Source organism: Mesoplodon bidens, assembly GCF_964165515.1.
Source record: "Mesoplodon bidens genome assembly, chromosome: 15".
NCBI classification, from domain to species: Eukaryota; Metazoa; Chordata; class Mammalia; order Artiodactyla; family Ziphiidae; genus Mesoplodon; species Mesoplodon bidens.
Window position 1 is genome coordinate 21034442 of NC_138171.1, and position 16333 is coordinate 21050774.

Sequence of the window (16333 nt, forward strand, 5' to 3'; positions counted from 1 at the left end):
AGACTAAGATGTAAAGGGGCCCCTGATGGAGGAGACAGCTCAAGGTCCAGGGCAGGCCCGTCTCATCTCTGAGCTGGTTGCCTCATTGACAAAATGGATGAACTGCTCTCTACACCCTGCAAGGCTGTTGCTCCTATGAAGTGTGTCTGACTGCACTTGGCACAGGTCTGGCCTCGAACAGGACTCAGTAAGTGATCGCAGTGATCATTCTGAAGTGATCCAAACGTCATACTGCACAGGCACTTTATTAGATGGGCAAGACAAGGGCAGCGAAGATGGGTGTGAGGTGATCAGACCTGTTCTGCATCCCTGACTCTGGAGGCCATTCTGGAGAAGGGTAGGGGTGATCAGAGGTTGGAGCCCAGCGACTAGTTAAGGAAGCTACTACAACAGCTCAGGGGACAAAGAATGAAAGCATGAACGGGGGCAGTGTGAAAGCAACGCATCCCAGAAGTGTGACAGGTGGGACCTGGCCATTGTGAGCATGAGGGCACACGTGCATGCTGGGGACGATGGAATTACTTCTTACTCAATCAGGGGTAAAAACTTCCTAAAGCTAAAACACACACACACACACAAAAACACAGAAGAAGCAACTTCCTAAAGCAATGAATGTCCTGAGCCCAAATGACTACGCCAGCAAGAAAGGGGACTGCCGCAGAGCTGCTGAGAGCCACGAGTTTGTAGGAGTCGTGGGTCCATGAGTTTCATGGTCTGTGGCTAGCCCGGTGCTGGCAGCCCAGGCTGGAGCGAAGGAGCCCAGTTAAGAGGCCAGAAGTGGGAGCATCCACTGAACCAGGGGCCATGCAGATGAACAGCCTGGCGAAGGAAGAGCAGCCAGCAAAGGAGCCTGGGGAAGCCGTCAAGGAGGCGGAGCGAGGGGAGAAGGTGGAGCTCCAGAGGCTGCAGGCGGAGGAGGAAGATTTTCAAAAAGGCTTGGCAGACAGGCTTTTGGGGCCAAAAAGGCAAGCAGAACAGGAGGAGGCTGAAGGCTTAACACTGGTGTGAGAGTGCAGACGGCCACACCTTCTCTGTTAAGGAGTCTGTGGTGCTGAGGGGTAAAGACAGGGAGTTGCTCTTTCAAGAAATCAAACTCAGCATTAAGTGAGAAGGCATGAGACTTTTATCCTTAAGATCTTTATCTTTTATCTCTACTTGGAAAAATAAAATATGGATTAGAAAGCAAATAAATATAGTATCAACAGTGTACGCATCTTGAGGCAGAATGAAGGACCCGGAGGAGTGAAGTGGGTTCAACCACCTAGAAAACAAGAGTTTAAGTTTCAAAGACATGGATCACACTGACACACACACATGGTGAGAAACATAAAATGACATAGAGGAAGAGGCTCGTCTATGAAGTGGAACGTAAACGATGTGGACGTCTGGTGCACTGCCTTCCCCGCTCACCAGCTTCCTCCCGGCAGCGGCTCTGATCTGACCCACAGGACTGGACCCCAACAGCCACGCCGACATGACCTGCCCACTCTTGGCCCATGCAGAATGGTCCCAAGTGGATCCCTGACCCCAGCAGACCCCAAATTCCTTCTTCAGGAATCTAGAAAGAGAAATTATTCTCTCTTCAAGCTGGACCTGTGACAAAAAACTGTGGGAGTTATCAGTGATCATATTTTCTACCGTGTGAATGGAAGCCAATAAAAGAAAAACAGCACCATGTGATACAATGGTCAATAAATACTCCGTAATTATACCCGGTCATATTCTGTAACTGCTGACTTAATTAGGCTTACAAACAGCTAAACCAATCAAGGCGACTATTTGATCAGCTCCCCTCAAACTCCGCTTGCCTCTGCCTCCCAGCCGCCGTCACTGGTGTCCTCACCTGCAGGCTGGGCCACCCCAGACCCTGAGCGAAACCAGAGTGGGTTTCTATCCCTCCAGGCAGTGGAGCCTGGAATGAGACTGTCGCCCACAGATCCAGCAGCTGGGGGACCGGGGATGAGCTCTGGTCCCCCTGGGCCTCTAGGGCAAAATGTTACCTGAGCCAAGCCCTACACCACTCCCACGCCCACGCACTCTTCCTCTCTCATCCACTTCAGCCCATTCCTTCCTCTTCCTCGCTCTCTCTCACCTGGGAACACATTCCACACCCCACGTGTACCCACACCCACCTGGGTCCCCCCTCACTCACACACAGACCTCACTCCCCCTCACTGGTCGAGCCAGGAAGGGATGAAGAAAAGGACGGCCCAAGCCCACCCAAGGACCCCGTGAATGCTGCTGACATCCCAGCAACCCCTGCATCCTAGCGCACTCAAGGTGTGAGACAACTCCTACATTCCACTTTCCCACCTAAAAAAATCACTTCCAGGAAGTCCGTCTCTATCAACTACAGTAGGCAGAAAAGAAAGAAGCTATGTTTTTAAATCTCCATGCCACACCAAAGACAATGAAAGGCGAAAAAAAAGTAAGCAAGAAACAAGTATTAACAATGATTCTAAGAAAAGGCTTGGATGTTATAGATTTCAAGCACAATAAAAACTATTGGGAATAATTTTTAAAAGGGGGGTGGTGACGAACATAAGGGGTAAAATAGAGAAGATGTTCTGGGCAACTTGGTCATGGAGGAGGTAACAGGAGAGGAGGTCAGGTGGAGCCTTCAAAATGGCATTCCAGCCAGTATCATGGGTGAAGGGCATAAGAATTCATTAAAGAGGGCAACAGAGAGCTTTAACCCAAGAGTTATGGTGGGCAGACCTAAGACAACAGACTCCTACAGCCCGTGAGAAGGTCCGAGAAACCAGCCAGGGCACATACAGGCGTCTCTCTCAGCCATGCTGAGTTTTTTCTCCCTCCAAGTTGTTCTGCATCCCAGAAGCCACAGGGATACCAAGAGCCAGGCCCTTTTCATCTCAGCTGCATTACAGAACTGCCCTCCTGACTGGCATCTCCACATCTGTTCTTATCTCTTCTACACAGCACCCAGAGTGATCTTTCTAGAACCCAAATGCGATCAAGTCACTGCTATGCCTCACACTCTGCTGGGGCTCCTGACCAGCAGGGCGAGTCCTTCCTCCTTCACGTGGCCTGTAAGGCCTCCCATCATCTGACCCCTACCAGCCTCTCCATTTGAATCTCCCATCGCTTTCCATTCAACTAAGATTCATTCAACCCCAAGTCCCTGCTCTGTTGTGCCAGACACTGTTTTAGATGAAAGGGATAACATAGAGTAAGACAGGCAGAGTCCCAGTCTTCATGGTGCTTACATTTTAGTGATGGGAGACATACAATAAACAAACACCCGGATATACATATGTTAGCTAGTGAGAAGTGCTAAACAGAAAAAATGAGGAGAGTAAGAGAATGGAGAGCGACAGGGACACTGCTTTAGACAGTGGTCAGGAAAGGCTCTCTGGGAGCTAATATCTGATCAAGACTGGAATGAAATGAGTGCAAAGCCATGAGAACGTCTGGGGTCAGAGTGGTCTAGAAAGAGGGTTCCCCCCCACCAAGAGCAGAAGCATGCCTAGGTTTTTCTGGACCAGCAAGGGGAGGCAGGAGTGTAAGGAGCACTGAAGAAGGTGGAAGGAGACAGAGAGGCGACGGGGGGCACGTCACCCCCCACAGGGGACCACGGGCGAGCTATGGCTCCCACATTATACTTGACTCACAGCCCCTTGAACACATGCTTTCATGCCCCTGTGGTTCTGTGCATGTTTAGGATGCACTTCCCCACTTCCCCACCCCTGCCCATCTGGTGAACTTCTGTGCATCTTTCCAACCCAGGTGGGATGTCCCTCCTCTGCAGAAGCTTCTGGACATCCTCCAGATGACTAGAGAGTGAGCACCCCCTCCTTGGCTGTCTCAGCACCTTGAACAAACTGAACCACAAGTATCTATTTATGTGTCTGCTGACGTGTGTGTGGGGGGGGGGGGCAAGTGGTCAAAAGTATGTGTTGAGCTGAACTGCTGTCTGAACTAAAATATTAGTCTTTAAGAGAAAAATAAGGGGGGGTGGTTTGAGGAGGGATGGAGTGGGAGGTTGGGGTTAGCAGATATACATTTTTATATATAGAATGGATAAACACTGCCTGCCAATGCAGGGGACACGGGTTCGAGCCCTGGTCCGGGAAGATCTCACACGATACAGAGCAACTAAGCCCGTGCACCACGACTACTGAGCCTGTTCTCTAGAGCCTGCGAGCCACAAATACTGAAACCTGCGTGCCTGGAGCCCGTGATCTGTAACGGGGGAGGCCACCGTGGTGAGGGGCCCACGCGCCACAGCGAGGAGTGCCCCCTGCTCACTGTGGCTAGATGTGCAGCAGCGAGGACCCAATGCAGCCAAAACCAAATACATAGATAAATTATTTATTTTAAAAAAATCTTTAAAAAAAAAGAAATTAACACAACATTGTAAATCAATTATACTTCAATTAAATTTTTTTTAAAAAGAGAAAAATAATGTAAACTTAGCCATAAAAAATTATAGCATGGAAATTATTACATGTACAGGGAAAACTTCAACGGTACCCCCAATATAAATGCTAAAGTCATAAATTCAAGAAATATAGCCTCCTGCTAGAGTAATGAAAAGAAATTGCCTGTGTAGGGGAAAACATAGTATGTAGAGAACAAGACAAATAGGTAATTATGAACTCAATTAATTACAGGCTAGTTTCCACCCACAAGCTGAAAAGGAGTTTCCTCTGATCACATGGAACCTAGGACACTGGATGGCCCCATAAGGAAGGTAGGCCATCCTGCCAAAGATAAGCTCTTGCTGCAGGTAGCTTCCCAAGGATATGTCCAACAATCCCAGTGCTAACCGGGGACAGAGGGCGAGAGGGGGAAATGCTCATACCTCTGCATCCAAGGTGGCTGAAGCCACAATCAATCGAAGATCCCCTCGCTTTTTCTGAATCTAAAAAAGAAGACATAAAAAAGACAATGATAATAATAGTGCGATACTTACAGATGAGATAATCTGATACCTGAAACTTATTACAAAATAATCCAGTGTGTGTACTTTTTTGCGGGGGGGGGGAGCTTAAAGATGAAACAAGACCAACCACAAATTGATAACTGTTAAGTCATAGGTGAAAAGGTGGCTCATTAGACTATTCTTTCTAACTGTGTTAAGTGACAAAATTTTCCAAGATAAAAAGCTAAAAAAAAAAAATTGGATAGAGTATAAAGGAGCTTTAAAACCTGAATCTGAATTTACCAGAAGTAAAACCATTTTTTCCTGACACCTGGGTCTCTGGATAGTCAGAATCTATGTATATACAGTTAAAGTATGAAAAAATACATCAAAAGCAAACAAATAATAAATGATAACACCAAGACAGAAATATGGACAAAAGATACTAACAGTTATTCAAAGAAACAGATGATAGACAGGCATACGAGAAATGATCAAATAAATTATAGCAAAAATGTGTAACAGCAATGAGATTATTTTTTTCATCCATCACAACGGCAAAGATTTATTTTCAGTGTTAGCAAAGATTCAGTGAAATAGGCCCCCTTGTTATACCATTCCTCAGAAGGCAATAACCTGGTGGGATAATTCCTCATAAGTATCAAAAAGTCTAAATCTTTGGCCAAGGAATAAATTAATAATGAAAATAACAATAACAAGCAGCAACTAGCGTATACTAAATTATGTGCTATTCCAGGGTCTCTGAGTACAGTTGTATAGTATACACACTGCACAAAGAGGCTAGGGGCCTCTGAAATCCAGCCCACCTTCCCCTCACCCAGCCGTGGACATCCTCCCAATGGGAAAGTTACCTCATAGTCTATTTGTGGCCCTGTGTCAGGCGCCATCCTAATAGTTTTACATTTTTTAAGTTTAGCCTCACAACAAATTATGTCATAGGGCAGCTCTAAGAGAACACTCTTAAAAGACAGAGAGGTTCTGCCCAATGCAGTAGCCACTAGCTACATGTGGCTACAGAGCCCTTGGAATATAGCCAGTGTGACTAAAGAATTCAATTTTTTATTTTATTCTATTTCAACTAATTAAAACCTAAGGTGGCTAGTGGTTATCAGATAGGAAAGTAAACCAGCACAGAGAGAGAACTTGTATCTGTCCCATTTTAGAGATGAGTAAACTCAGCGGAGTCAGATTTGAAGCCAGGCAGTCTGACCCAGAGTCCATGCTCTATCACCTCTTTCTAGACTCCTGTGATTGGGAATTTGTCCAAAGAAAACAACCAGAAAATACAGGAAGGGAGGAGAGGATGCAGGTAAGGTTGAAACAAAATTGGCTGTGGGCTATAACTGTTGAAGCCAGATGATGGGCACATGGGGGTCATTAAATCCTTCTCTCTACCCTGGGGTATGCTTGAAATCTTTTATAATAAATAGTGAAAGAATGAAAAGAAACAGAAATGCAACATATTTAACTACAAGGGTGCTCCTTGCAACATTATTTAAAATAACTTCAAACCTGGGAGCCATATAAATGCCTAACAGTAACGGATGAGTCAATACTTTATGGTAGAGACGTGATTATATAGCCACTAAAGATAATGTCTTCACAGAATATTTAATCACACAGGAAAATGAACTTGATGTAACGTTAAGAAAAATATGCAAGAGACAACTTAAAACATACAATCCAATCCCCACTTTGCCAAAACAGACGCATGTACACACACAAAAAGATGCACAAAGAAAAAAGAAGAGAAGGAAACATACCAACATTCTACCGGTGACTGTCTCTGAATGAATAGGATGATAGATGATTTTCATTTTTTTCCTCTGTATTTTGTTGGATTTTCTAAATTGCTACAGTGACTTTCCTAATCAAACAATAAACAAAACAAAAACAAAAGCAAAGCTATACCTTTTTCAGCAGGCCAATGGCAATGTCGGTGTACAAGGTCCTCTCGTGGGCTTCATCCAGCATGATGGCACTAGAATCAGAGGGACAATCTCAGTAAGCATCAAACCAACCACTGCATAAGCCCATCCAGACCATCAAAGGGACTGCTGGGTATTCAGACCATCAAAGGGACTGCTGGGTATTTATCCCCAATGCGATCACCTTGTAGCAAAAGTAACGCTAAGTAACTCCTCTTTGACAAGGAGGTAACTCTTAAGCTAATAAAAATGGTGACATCAACATATCTTGGTGAAGAAAATGGTGTATTTATTGCTACTTCTAAAGAGTATTACCACCCACGCTAGATTCCAACAGGATCTAATACATGATTTTAAATTCCAATATAACATGTAACCCCACAGAGCACATAAAAATCGGGACACAGCCCACCCACCCAAAGGCTGTTAAACTGCAGAAAACAGAACGAAGAGGCACATGGTCTCAGCTGTGCCACGTGTGTACCAGTGAGTCAAATGTGATATCCTTTCCCAGAATACCACAGAGCCTGAGTGGGACCACTTTAATGCCATGAGCAATGGACAGAGACACACAAGGAAAGGGGAAGTGTAAATAATTATTTGGACTCTGCATATTACACTCAACAAAATGCTGCCAGGTTCTGTGCTGTGCCTCTGCAGTCACCCTCCAGCAAGATAAAAACAAGTCAATAGACTGTTCAAATAACGACAGGGATTTTAATGAGCCCAGTTTTGACTGTAAATTCTGAGAAGAACATCAAGGGTGGTAACAGCCAAAGTAAGGAGAAAGGCTTTGGGAAAGCTGAGCATGGTCGCGAATCCCATCTATTAACACAAATGGTTCTCAATCTACTTGTGTACTTTCGAAACTTGAGGAAACTTAGCACAGAAAAAACACATTTACCTGTATTTTGTTAACAATGGATCAACCATCATTTCCCTGACCAGCATTCCATCGGTCAGAAACTAAAACACAGAAACACAAAGGTTTAGAAATAATTCAGAAAGTAAGAACTAAGTAACTAACTACAAAGTAAGTACTTTCTTACTTTCTTACTTTCAACTAAGCCCACGCGCCACAACTACTGAGCCTGTGCTCTAGAGCCTGTGAGTCACAACTACTGAAGCCCACATGCCGCAACAGAGTAGCCCCCGCTCACCACAACTAGAGAAAGCCCGCGCCTAGTAACCAAGACCCAACGCAGCCAAAAATAAAATAAATAAATAAATAAATTTATTAAAAAAGAAAGAATTTTGTAAAGACTGAAATAAATGGAAATCCAAAGGTGCAATGTCTGGTGAATACGGCGGATGAATCAGAACTTCCCAGCCAAGCTGTAACAGTTTTTGCCTGGTCATTAAAGAAACACGCAGTCTTGCAGTATCCTGATGGAAGATTATGCATGTTCTGTTGATTAATTCCAGATGCTTTTCATCGAGTGCCACTTTCAGTTGGTCTAACTGGGAGCAGTACTTGTTGGAATTAATCGTTTGGTTTTCCGGAAGGAGCTCATAACAGAGGACTCCCTTCCAGTCCCACCATATACACAATATCACCTTCTTTGGATGAAGACCGGCCTTTGTTGTGGTTGGCGGTGGTTCATTTTGCTTGCCCCATGATCTCTTCCGTTCCACACTGTTGTACAATATCCGCTTTTCTTTGTCTGTCACAATTTGTTTTAAAAACGCAACATTTTCATTACATTTAGGTAGAGAATCACAGGCGGAAATATGGTCAAGAAGGTTTTTTTCGCTTAACTTATGTGGAACCCAAACATCAAAGCTATTCACATAACCAAGCTGGTGCAAATGATTTTCAACACTTGATTTGGATATTTTGGGTATGTCAGCTATCTCCTGCATGGTATAACGTTGACTGTTCTCAATTATTGTTTCAATTTAATCGCTATCAACTTCGACCGGTCTACCCGACCGTGGAGCATCGTCCAGCAAGAAATCTCCAGCACGAAACTTCGCAAACCACTTTTGACACGTTCGATCGGTCACAGCACCTTCTCCATACACTGCACAAATCTTTTTTTTACATTTTTACCTTTCTTGAAATAATAAAGCATAATATGCCGAAAGTGCTGCTTTTTTTCTTCCATCTTCGATATTAAAATGGCTATACAAAAATTCACCAAGTTTGATGTCTTTTTAACGCACGCTGATTATGATAACTGTCACATACGATTTATCAAAATTGTCTCGAATGAAGTTAAAGACAACTAAGTGCTACTAGAGCCATCTTACGGAAAAAAAAACAAACAAACCTTTCGGCCCACCCAATATTTGTTCCTGTTTTTAAGTCTTTTACGGGCCTAAGCTTCTATATTTAGTGAGCTATGTGGATTGGTGGGAAAACAATAAAACAAACATGAGAAAGGTCAGTTTTGAGCTCTGGTTCCATCACCAATGCGCACGTAATGTCAGGTAGGTCATTCAACCTCCCAGGTCCTCAGCCTCTTCATCTGGAGAGTCAAGGGCTTAACTCGACTTCCAAGGTCCTTTCTGGGCTAAGATGCGAGGACTCGGAAGGTGCTCCGCACCTCCCAGCAGACTAACTTCCCTGAGGGCCAGGACGCTCTCATACACTTTCTGCCCCAGTATCAGTGCCTCAGTCAGCAGCGATGGCTGCACGTTTTTATCTCCCCCCGAAGAATCTTCCTTATTCACAATAGGAAAAGCAGCTCCGCACCTCACCTTAATTCTCGTAGCCAGTGGGTTGGTGCAGTCATCAAAGCGGATGCAGTAGCCCACCTCGTGGCCCAGCACTGCACCCCTTTCCTCAGCCACTCTCCCTGCAACCTTTGGGAAGAAAGATCATGCTGAAAATAGAGACACAGAAATTACTGCCCAGAGCACATACTATGGAAAATCTAAAGGTCACTTTTTTTTTTTTTTTTTAAGCTAATTGGACCTCTCACTGTTGTGGCCTCTCCCGTTGCGGAGCACAGGCTCCGGACGCGCAGGCTCAGCGGCCATGGCTCACGGGCCCAGCCGCTCCGCGGCATGTGGGATCTTCCCGGACCGGGGCACGGACCCGTGTCCCCTGCATCGGCAGGCGGACTCTCAACCACTGCGCCACCAGGGAAGCCCCACTTATTTTTTAAATAGTATGCTGAATACAGTGGGAAATGAGAAGAGAAGGGGCAGGTTATTAGAAAACTAGTGTGATAAACTTTGCAGCTATCAACTTTATGTACCTCACCTCATTCTGTAATTGACTTGAGGCAACTTATAAGAATAAAAATGGAATCATGTAAATATGTTACAGATCAGGATCAAAGAAATTACAGACAAAATTCAAAAGATCAAAGTCAATGAGAAAATTTTTAAAACACAGATATGCCTAAGTTATTTAAGTTGAGCCACAAATTCAGCTCTAGATTTCCTGATGGGTGAAGCAAAAAGGGAAAAAGAAATTTCAAGATTCACCCTATTCCTAAAGCTTTCTTTGGCACACCAACTAGGGACAAATTTCCATGTCTTCACGCCTTGAAATAAAACAACTTCCACTGGACCATGAAGGCAAGGGAACAAGAACGATCAACTTCAATACTTGGCCATGTTCATTTCTCTTTGGAAGCGGAAGAGTAACGTTTCCAGAGCAAGATAATCTACAGTGTCCCAGCTACCAAAACTATTAAAAGGGGAAATAGAGACAAGAATGCAGGTTGAAAACTTCTCAAAAGGCAGATGAGAAGATTAACAAAGGATCCAAGTTAACGTAATAAAGTAAAAGTAGAAAACAAAATACATTATGTATTATGAAGACCATAAACTACAGATATATTTTTCACCTACCAATAGATGACAAATAAAAGGTGAGGGTAGGAAAGAGAAAAAAGAATCCAACCGCAAGATCTCCTACTACTCCAGAAGGCCATTCAAAGGCTATCAACTTATTAACAGAAAATATCCGAAATACTGAATAAACATAAAAGTGGAAGAACAATAATGCTTATAACTTAGTTTACCTTGAAAGAAAAGAGAGTTTAATGCTCATTATGTAAACTATCTAACTAATAAAGAACCAAAGGGAAACAAAATTACGGAAGTTTCCTGGGGACCCGGCCCACCAACCAACCCCCGTGCATCTCGTCTCCTCCTTTCACAGGTGAGGCAACCTCCCCACGTAGTCCCTGAATCCTGAGTTTGGAACGTGAGCTGACAGAGGAGGTGTCCTGAGGCAGAGCTTTCAGCTACAGCCATCGCAGCAGCCCCAGACTCAGGAGCCCAGAGGCTCCCTGCACGCAGCTCTGCGAGCCTAGCACACTGGGCATTATCTGACCATTGGTGTTTAAGAAACTGAAGAGCAGATGAGGATCAGAAGTGGTTCTGCCAGATGACTTGAAATTACAGATCTAAGAGGCCAAGACAGAATCAGTCATGGAGCAGCTGGTGTACACCATGTAGTCTTTCAAAACATCTTATGAAACCAGAAATTCATCCTACACTGCTCTACCTCTGGAGGTAATAGCTCCCAATAACCAGTGCTTCACAGGGGCAGTTTTGTTACTGTTATTGTTTCAATTTCAACCCTACAGAACATTAAACTATAAATCTTGAAAAATGGTACAAACAGCGAATGTGTGCACAGAGATACTGGAGCTTATGGGGAAAACTGGCTCATAAGAATGAGCATAAATGAACCAACCCCTCCATTAAAATGTAATCATTTTATGAAGCCAAACATATTTATTCTTATTATTTCACTATTTGTATACATTTGCTACAAAATGGATTTTAACTTCAAATTCCTTTTTAGAAATTTTATCGTGTATGAGCACACCACTGGACATTTGAAAGGCCATATTCTGTTGGCTCTTTAATAGATTTTTACCTCTACTGTTTAAGTTCTAGTCCCAATAACCTCATCAATTAGACTGGATAAACATACCTTTTTAATAGAAACAGACAGATATAGGAAAAGGAGGTCAAAAGAAAAACCAGTCACCAATCACTGAGCACCTCCTATGTGCAGGTGCTGTGCTCCAAGCTTTCACAAATTTTATCTTATTAAACATGTACACAGTCCGTGAGGTGGGCAAGAGACCCTCTTTTTTACAAAGAAAGAAACTGAAGTAAGACAGGCTTAGAGCTTGTCCTGAATCATAGATCAAGGCAGGGCCTGGTCTTGAAGTCAAACCCAGACTATATGAGTCCAATGAACATACTCATTAAGGAATTGCCTCTCGCAGAGATCAGGCAATGGCTTGTGTAATCTGTTCTTAGGCTCTGAGATTGTTTTCAGATTTTAGTCTGCACACAAAGTACTCTCTGAGATGTAGCATTTCAAACTGGACAGCTCTATTAATACTACACAGCTAATTTATATGCTCTTTGTTCTTTAAGAGAAAGCATGTGGTTTCATGGAAATTATCCATGGCTGCAAATTTGGAGGAAAAATGCAAATTGATTAAGAGCTGGGATTCCAAACCACAGACAAAAAATTGTTCAAATGTTTTAAGTAACTGAATCATCTTTCATGACATAAAAGGTTACGTCTAACATTGCAATCTAGTTGCCGAACCCTTATCTCCATTTTTACACACACACAGAAGACTTGGGAAATGTTTATCAACAATGTCTAACTTTGAAGACAATTAAAATGAACTCTGGGGGAAAAGAATTACACAATAATTAAAACTCAATAAGGAGTAAAAATAACTCAAGGAAATAGAATTAATTTCTTGTCCAGGTAGAGATGGCAAAATAAAGGCATCTTTGCCCCCATTTCCCTCTCTCAGAGCTAATTTAAAACAAAAAAATAAATAAATAAAGCATATTACCAACCAAAACCTGCATCTCCAATGAAAGAAGGAAACTGGCACAAGCCCAAACAACAAACTAGGAAACACAGTTGCCAAATACTGTGAGGTCTGAATCTAGAAGAGAGGCCCAGGCCTCCTCACAACCAGAGCAGGCTGCTGGCTTCCTTAATGTGTCACCTCCTTAAAAGGCAGGGCTGACAAGCCTTGTATTAGGAAGACAAGAAGCAGTAGTGTGTTCAGACCCAGGAGACACAGGAAATGTCTCAGTGGAGACCCACTTTGACAGCAAAGAATCACAAAGGAGGGGGAGTTGAAGGAGAAGGCAGGCAATCCGATAGCAAGTTCTCAATCCCAAATCAGAGAGCCCAAAGGATCTTATCATGAGCTGCAACAGACCTCTCAAATCACTAAGGAGTGCTGGACCAGATCCTCATCCTCATCCCCCACCAGCAAAGGACAATAAGAGATTTGGTGAGAGGCCAGACCAGAACACCCCCACAATTCTGCAGCTAGCAAATAAGCCCACTCAAAGATAAGTAGTTATCATAAAAAGACCAACACAGCCCACTGCATTAAAGCCAACTAAGAAAGAAGGAAAGAAAGGAACATGAGCAAAAAAGCAGTTTAAAAAGGAAACTGCAAAAGTATTACCCAAAGAAACAGAAGTAGGATTCAGCCAAAGAAATCCAGTTTCAAAGAAATCACAAGCTTAAGCTAAAACAACTTAAAGAAGAGACAAAGTCAAAGCACAGTTGAGGAGAAACAAGGTCTCAAATGTACAGGTCAGAAACCGATCTGTGGACATCCTCCAAATCTCACAGCCTGAACATGAAAGAAGTTACAGAGAGGCTTTTCCCAAATGTGAGAATAATCCCCCAAATTTACACAATGCTACAAATGCTACAAAGCCAAAGGAGGTTCTCCACAGTATCAATGATAAAAAGCAAATCGAAATCACCCACATGCTAGAGAAACATTAAAATACTACTCTGCTCTCTCTGAAGGAAGATAATGGGAAATCGCTGTCAAGTGGAGAGGTGGTCAGTGGGGACAGAGCCAAAAACTGCAGGAAAAAAGATTTACAGAAATGTGTCAGTTAATTAATAAAAATACGATGCTATTTTCTGGATGTTTAAAAAATGTTTGTGGTATTATCAGCTTTTAAAATTTGTAACGTATTGTAATATCTCCACCCATTCTAAATATTCGCTTCTCTAGCTAGTAAAGAAACAAAAAAGCATTCAAAGAAGTGATTATGAGACCCAGATAAAGGTACAAAGGAAGCAAAATAGAATAAATTTGACTAAAAACAATCATGAACATTGTGGACAGGCTTGAAGAAATCTCACAAAACAAACTGGAAAACAGATGATTCCAGAGAGGGTGCTAAATACTAAAAAGAGACAAAGGGGATCTAATGTACACTTAATTGGTGCTCTTAGAAAAGAGAAAAAAATAAATGGAACAGAAAAGTGTGCCAAGAAATAACGGATGAAAACCTGCCTGATATAATGAGGTTGAGCCTGAAGATTAAAAGTCCTTCCACATTTAAGAAAAAATGAGATAGAACAATCAGCATCAAGACATATCCTGGTACAAAAACAAGCATGTTACAAGCATTCAAGCAGAAAAAGTAGGCCAGGAAGGTAGGGAGTGGAAAAACTCCACTGGACCTCAGACTATTTCTATACAGTGATCCTCCAGGCCAAAAGACAGTGGAGCAGTGTCTGCACAGCTCCTAGAGAGGATGAATCAAGAATTTTATATCAACAAAGACCACAATCAAACATTCTCAGGCATGTAAAATTCAGCCAATCAAGAAATAAAGTGAAATGAGCAATTCAAAGTTGGCAAAACCTTGGAAAATTATTAGTGATTATTAAACTAGAATTAAAGTTAAATACTGTGGGAGTTATGATTACAGAAAAGAATATATACTTATAAATCTTGAAATAAAAATTATAGCACTGCATTTATCACAAATGGAGGGAGGAACGGTAGAAAGAATCAGTGCACTAATTTACTCTTGTGATAGGCAACTACCTATAACGTAGTTCCAAAAATAAGTAACAGCCTAAAGCTTTCTGTAATCCTTTTTCTTAGTTTTCAAGCTTTAATAAATTCTCTTGTAGTGAAAAATTATTTATCCAAAGTTCAGTAATTACTCCTATTTCACTGCAGTTTCCTCTTTTGTTAAATTCAACAAAAGCAAATATATGGCTATCAACCCATTTTTATAAAATCATTTCTATCCATCCAGCCAACCATTCATTTTTATGTGAACATAAAAGAGAAACTTGAAATGATGTTCACAAATGTTCAAACTATTTTTGCTGGGTGGTGAGATCTGGGTTTTGGTTTTGTTTTTTTTTTAATCACTTTTTTTGTTTTGACTTCTGTACTTTATTACTACATAAAAATTCATAATGTACAGGTATCAATTTTACAAAAATAATCATAGTTCTTTTTCAAGTGAAGAATTAAATTCTTGAGGAGCTGCAAATCATATTCATTTGCAGCTTTTAGGAAACAAGGAAAAAGTCACCGAAATAGAAGACACAGAGTCTTTACAACAAAAGAGAAACTCACTGTAACAGCAGCCACTCTTCGGGGCTGGGTCACTCCCACCACTCTTCCTTCGGCTGTCCAGCCAGCTTCTGCGAGGTACTACAAATAAAATCACATTTCAGTATACACCTGACACCACTTCTCCAGAGACAATCTCCCCCAAGATGACCCTGGATTATGTTAAAATCACTGAGAAAAGAATTAACAGATGGTTCTTCTCCCAGCAGAGATTTAAAAAACTGTTTTGCAAATGAGGCATCTGAGGTTTTGAAATGTTAGGTCATGTGCTTAAGTTCACAACAGAGGTGATAATCAGAAGAACTAAGGCATAGATTCAACATTCTGACTCCCCAGTCTTACAAAATTTCCCCGTACTATAGCTGTCTCAAGGAATAAAAAAACGATCCATGGGTCACTCAGAACAGTGCTAAATCTGTAGAACAAAGAATTTTAAAGTACACACAGAGACAATTCAATAAATATCAACCATACAAAATATTTTAGTCAGAGTAAATAAAAATAATTGGATTTTTTAAACAAGACCAATAAAACAACATTTGTTATTGCAAAAGAAAATCAGACTTTATATACATGTATATATCCCATTAGACTTTATTAGTATACATTAAATTTGATATTATCTGATTTATTTCTGTATTTATTTGCCACATATACTTATTTCTTATGTACTTATTTAATTATATGCTTTTTAAAATCCAAAATGGATAACAGGGGTTATCAGAGTTACCTGTTTTCATCATGTCTAAATTGTTTTACAATCAATATATATTACTTCTATAACAGAAAAAGATTTAAAATGCTGTTACAGACATGTATCTGCTCATGTGTTCAAAAGAAATAAAGGAAGGACAAACTAGAAACTAAAGAGAATGGTTGACTACGGAGGATTGGTAGGAAAGGGGTGGAAAAAGGGCGGAATGAAAACATGGCAGCAGGGATGAAGAGGGAGGGGCAATGCTTTGAGTAGAGCTTTTTGTGTAGCTCTGACTCTCAGAACCACAGTCATGTTGCACGTACTCTTCAAGTACCCAAATAAATACACAAAACCAACCAGGATGTGGAGGGAAACCAAAAGAAATGCAAACACTATCAAATGACCCTTTCTGTATTACAAATGAATAACTGATCACACT

At 41.8% G+C, this 16333-nt stretch overlaps 1 protein-coding gene across 4 annotated transcripts in view; it reads right to left on the bottom strand.

The window, feature by feature from the left end:
* Positions 1-16333, bottom strand: part of DHX35 (DEAH-box helicase 35) — a 69873-nt gene that overhangs the window by 39250 nt on the left and 14290 nt on the right. For all 4 annotated transcript variants that reach the window (XR_014017675.1, XM_081257370.1, XM_081257369.1 and 1 more), the window contains exons 4-8: positions 15201-15278; positions 9538-9642; positions 7739-7800; positions 6818-6887; positions 4826-4885 (exon numbers count right to left, since the gene is read on the bottom strand). Coding sequence is in view for 3 of the 4 variants with exons in the window: in XM_081257370.1 (XP_081113496.1) it covers positions 4826-4885; positions 6818-6887; positions 7739-7800; positions 9538-9642; positions 15201-15278 (375 nt within the window). In the remaining variant the exon portion in view is untranslated. The remainder of the gene's footprint in view (positions 1-4825; positions 4886-6817; positions 6888-7738; positions 7801-9537; positions 9643-15200; positions 15279-16333) is intronic.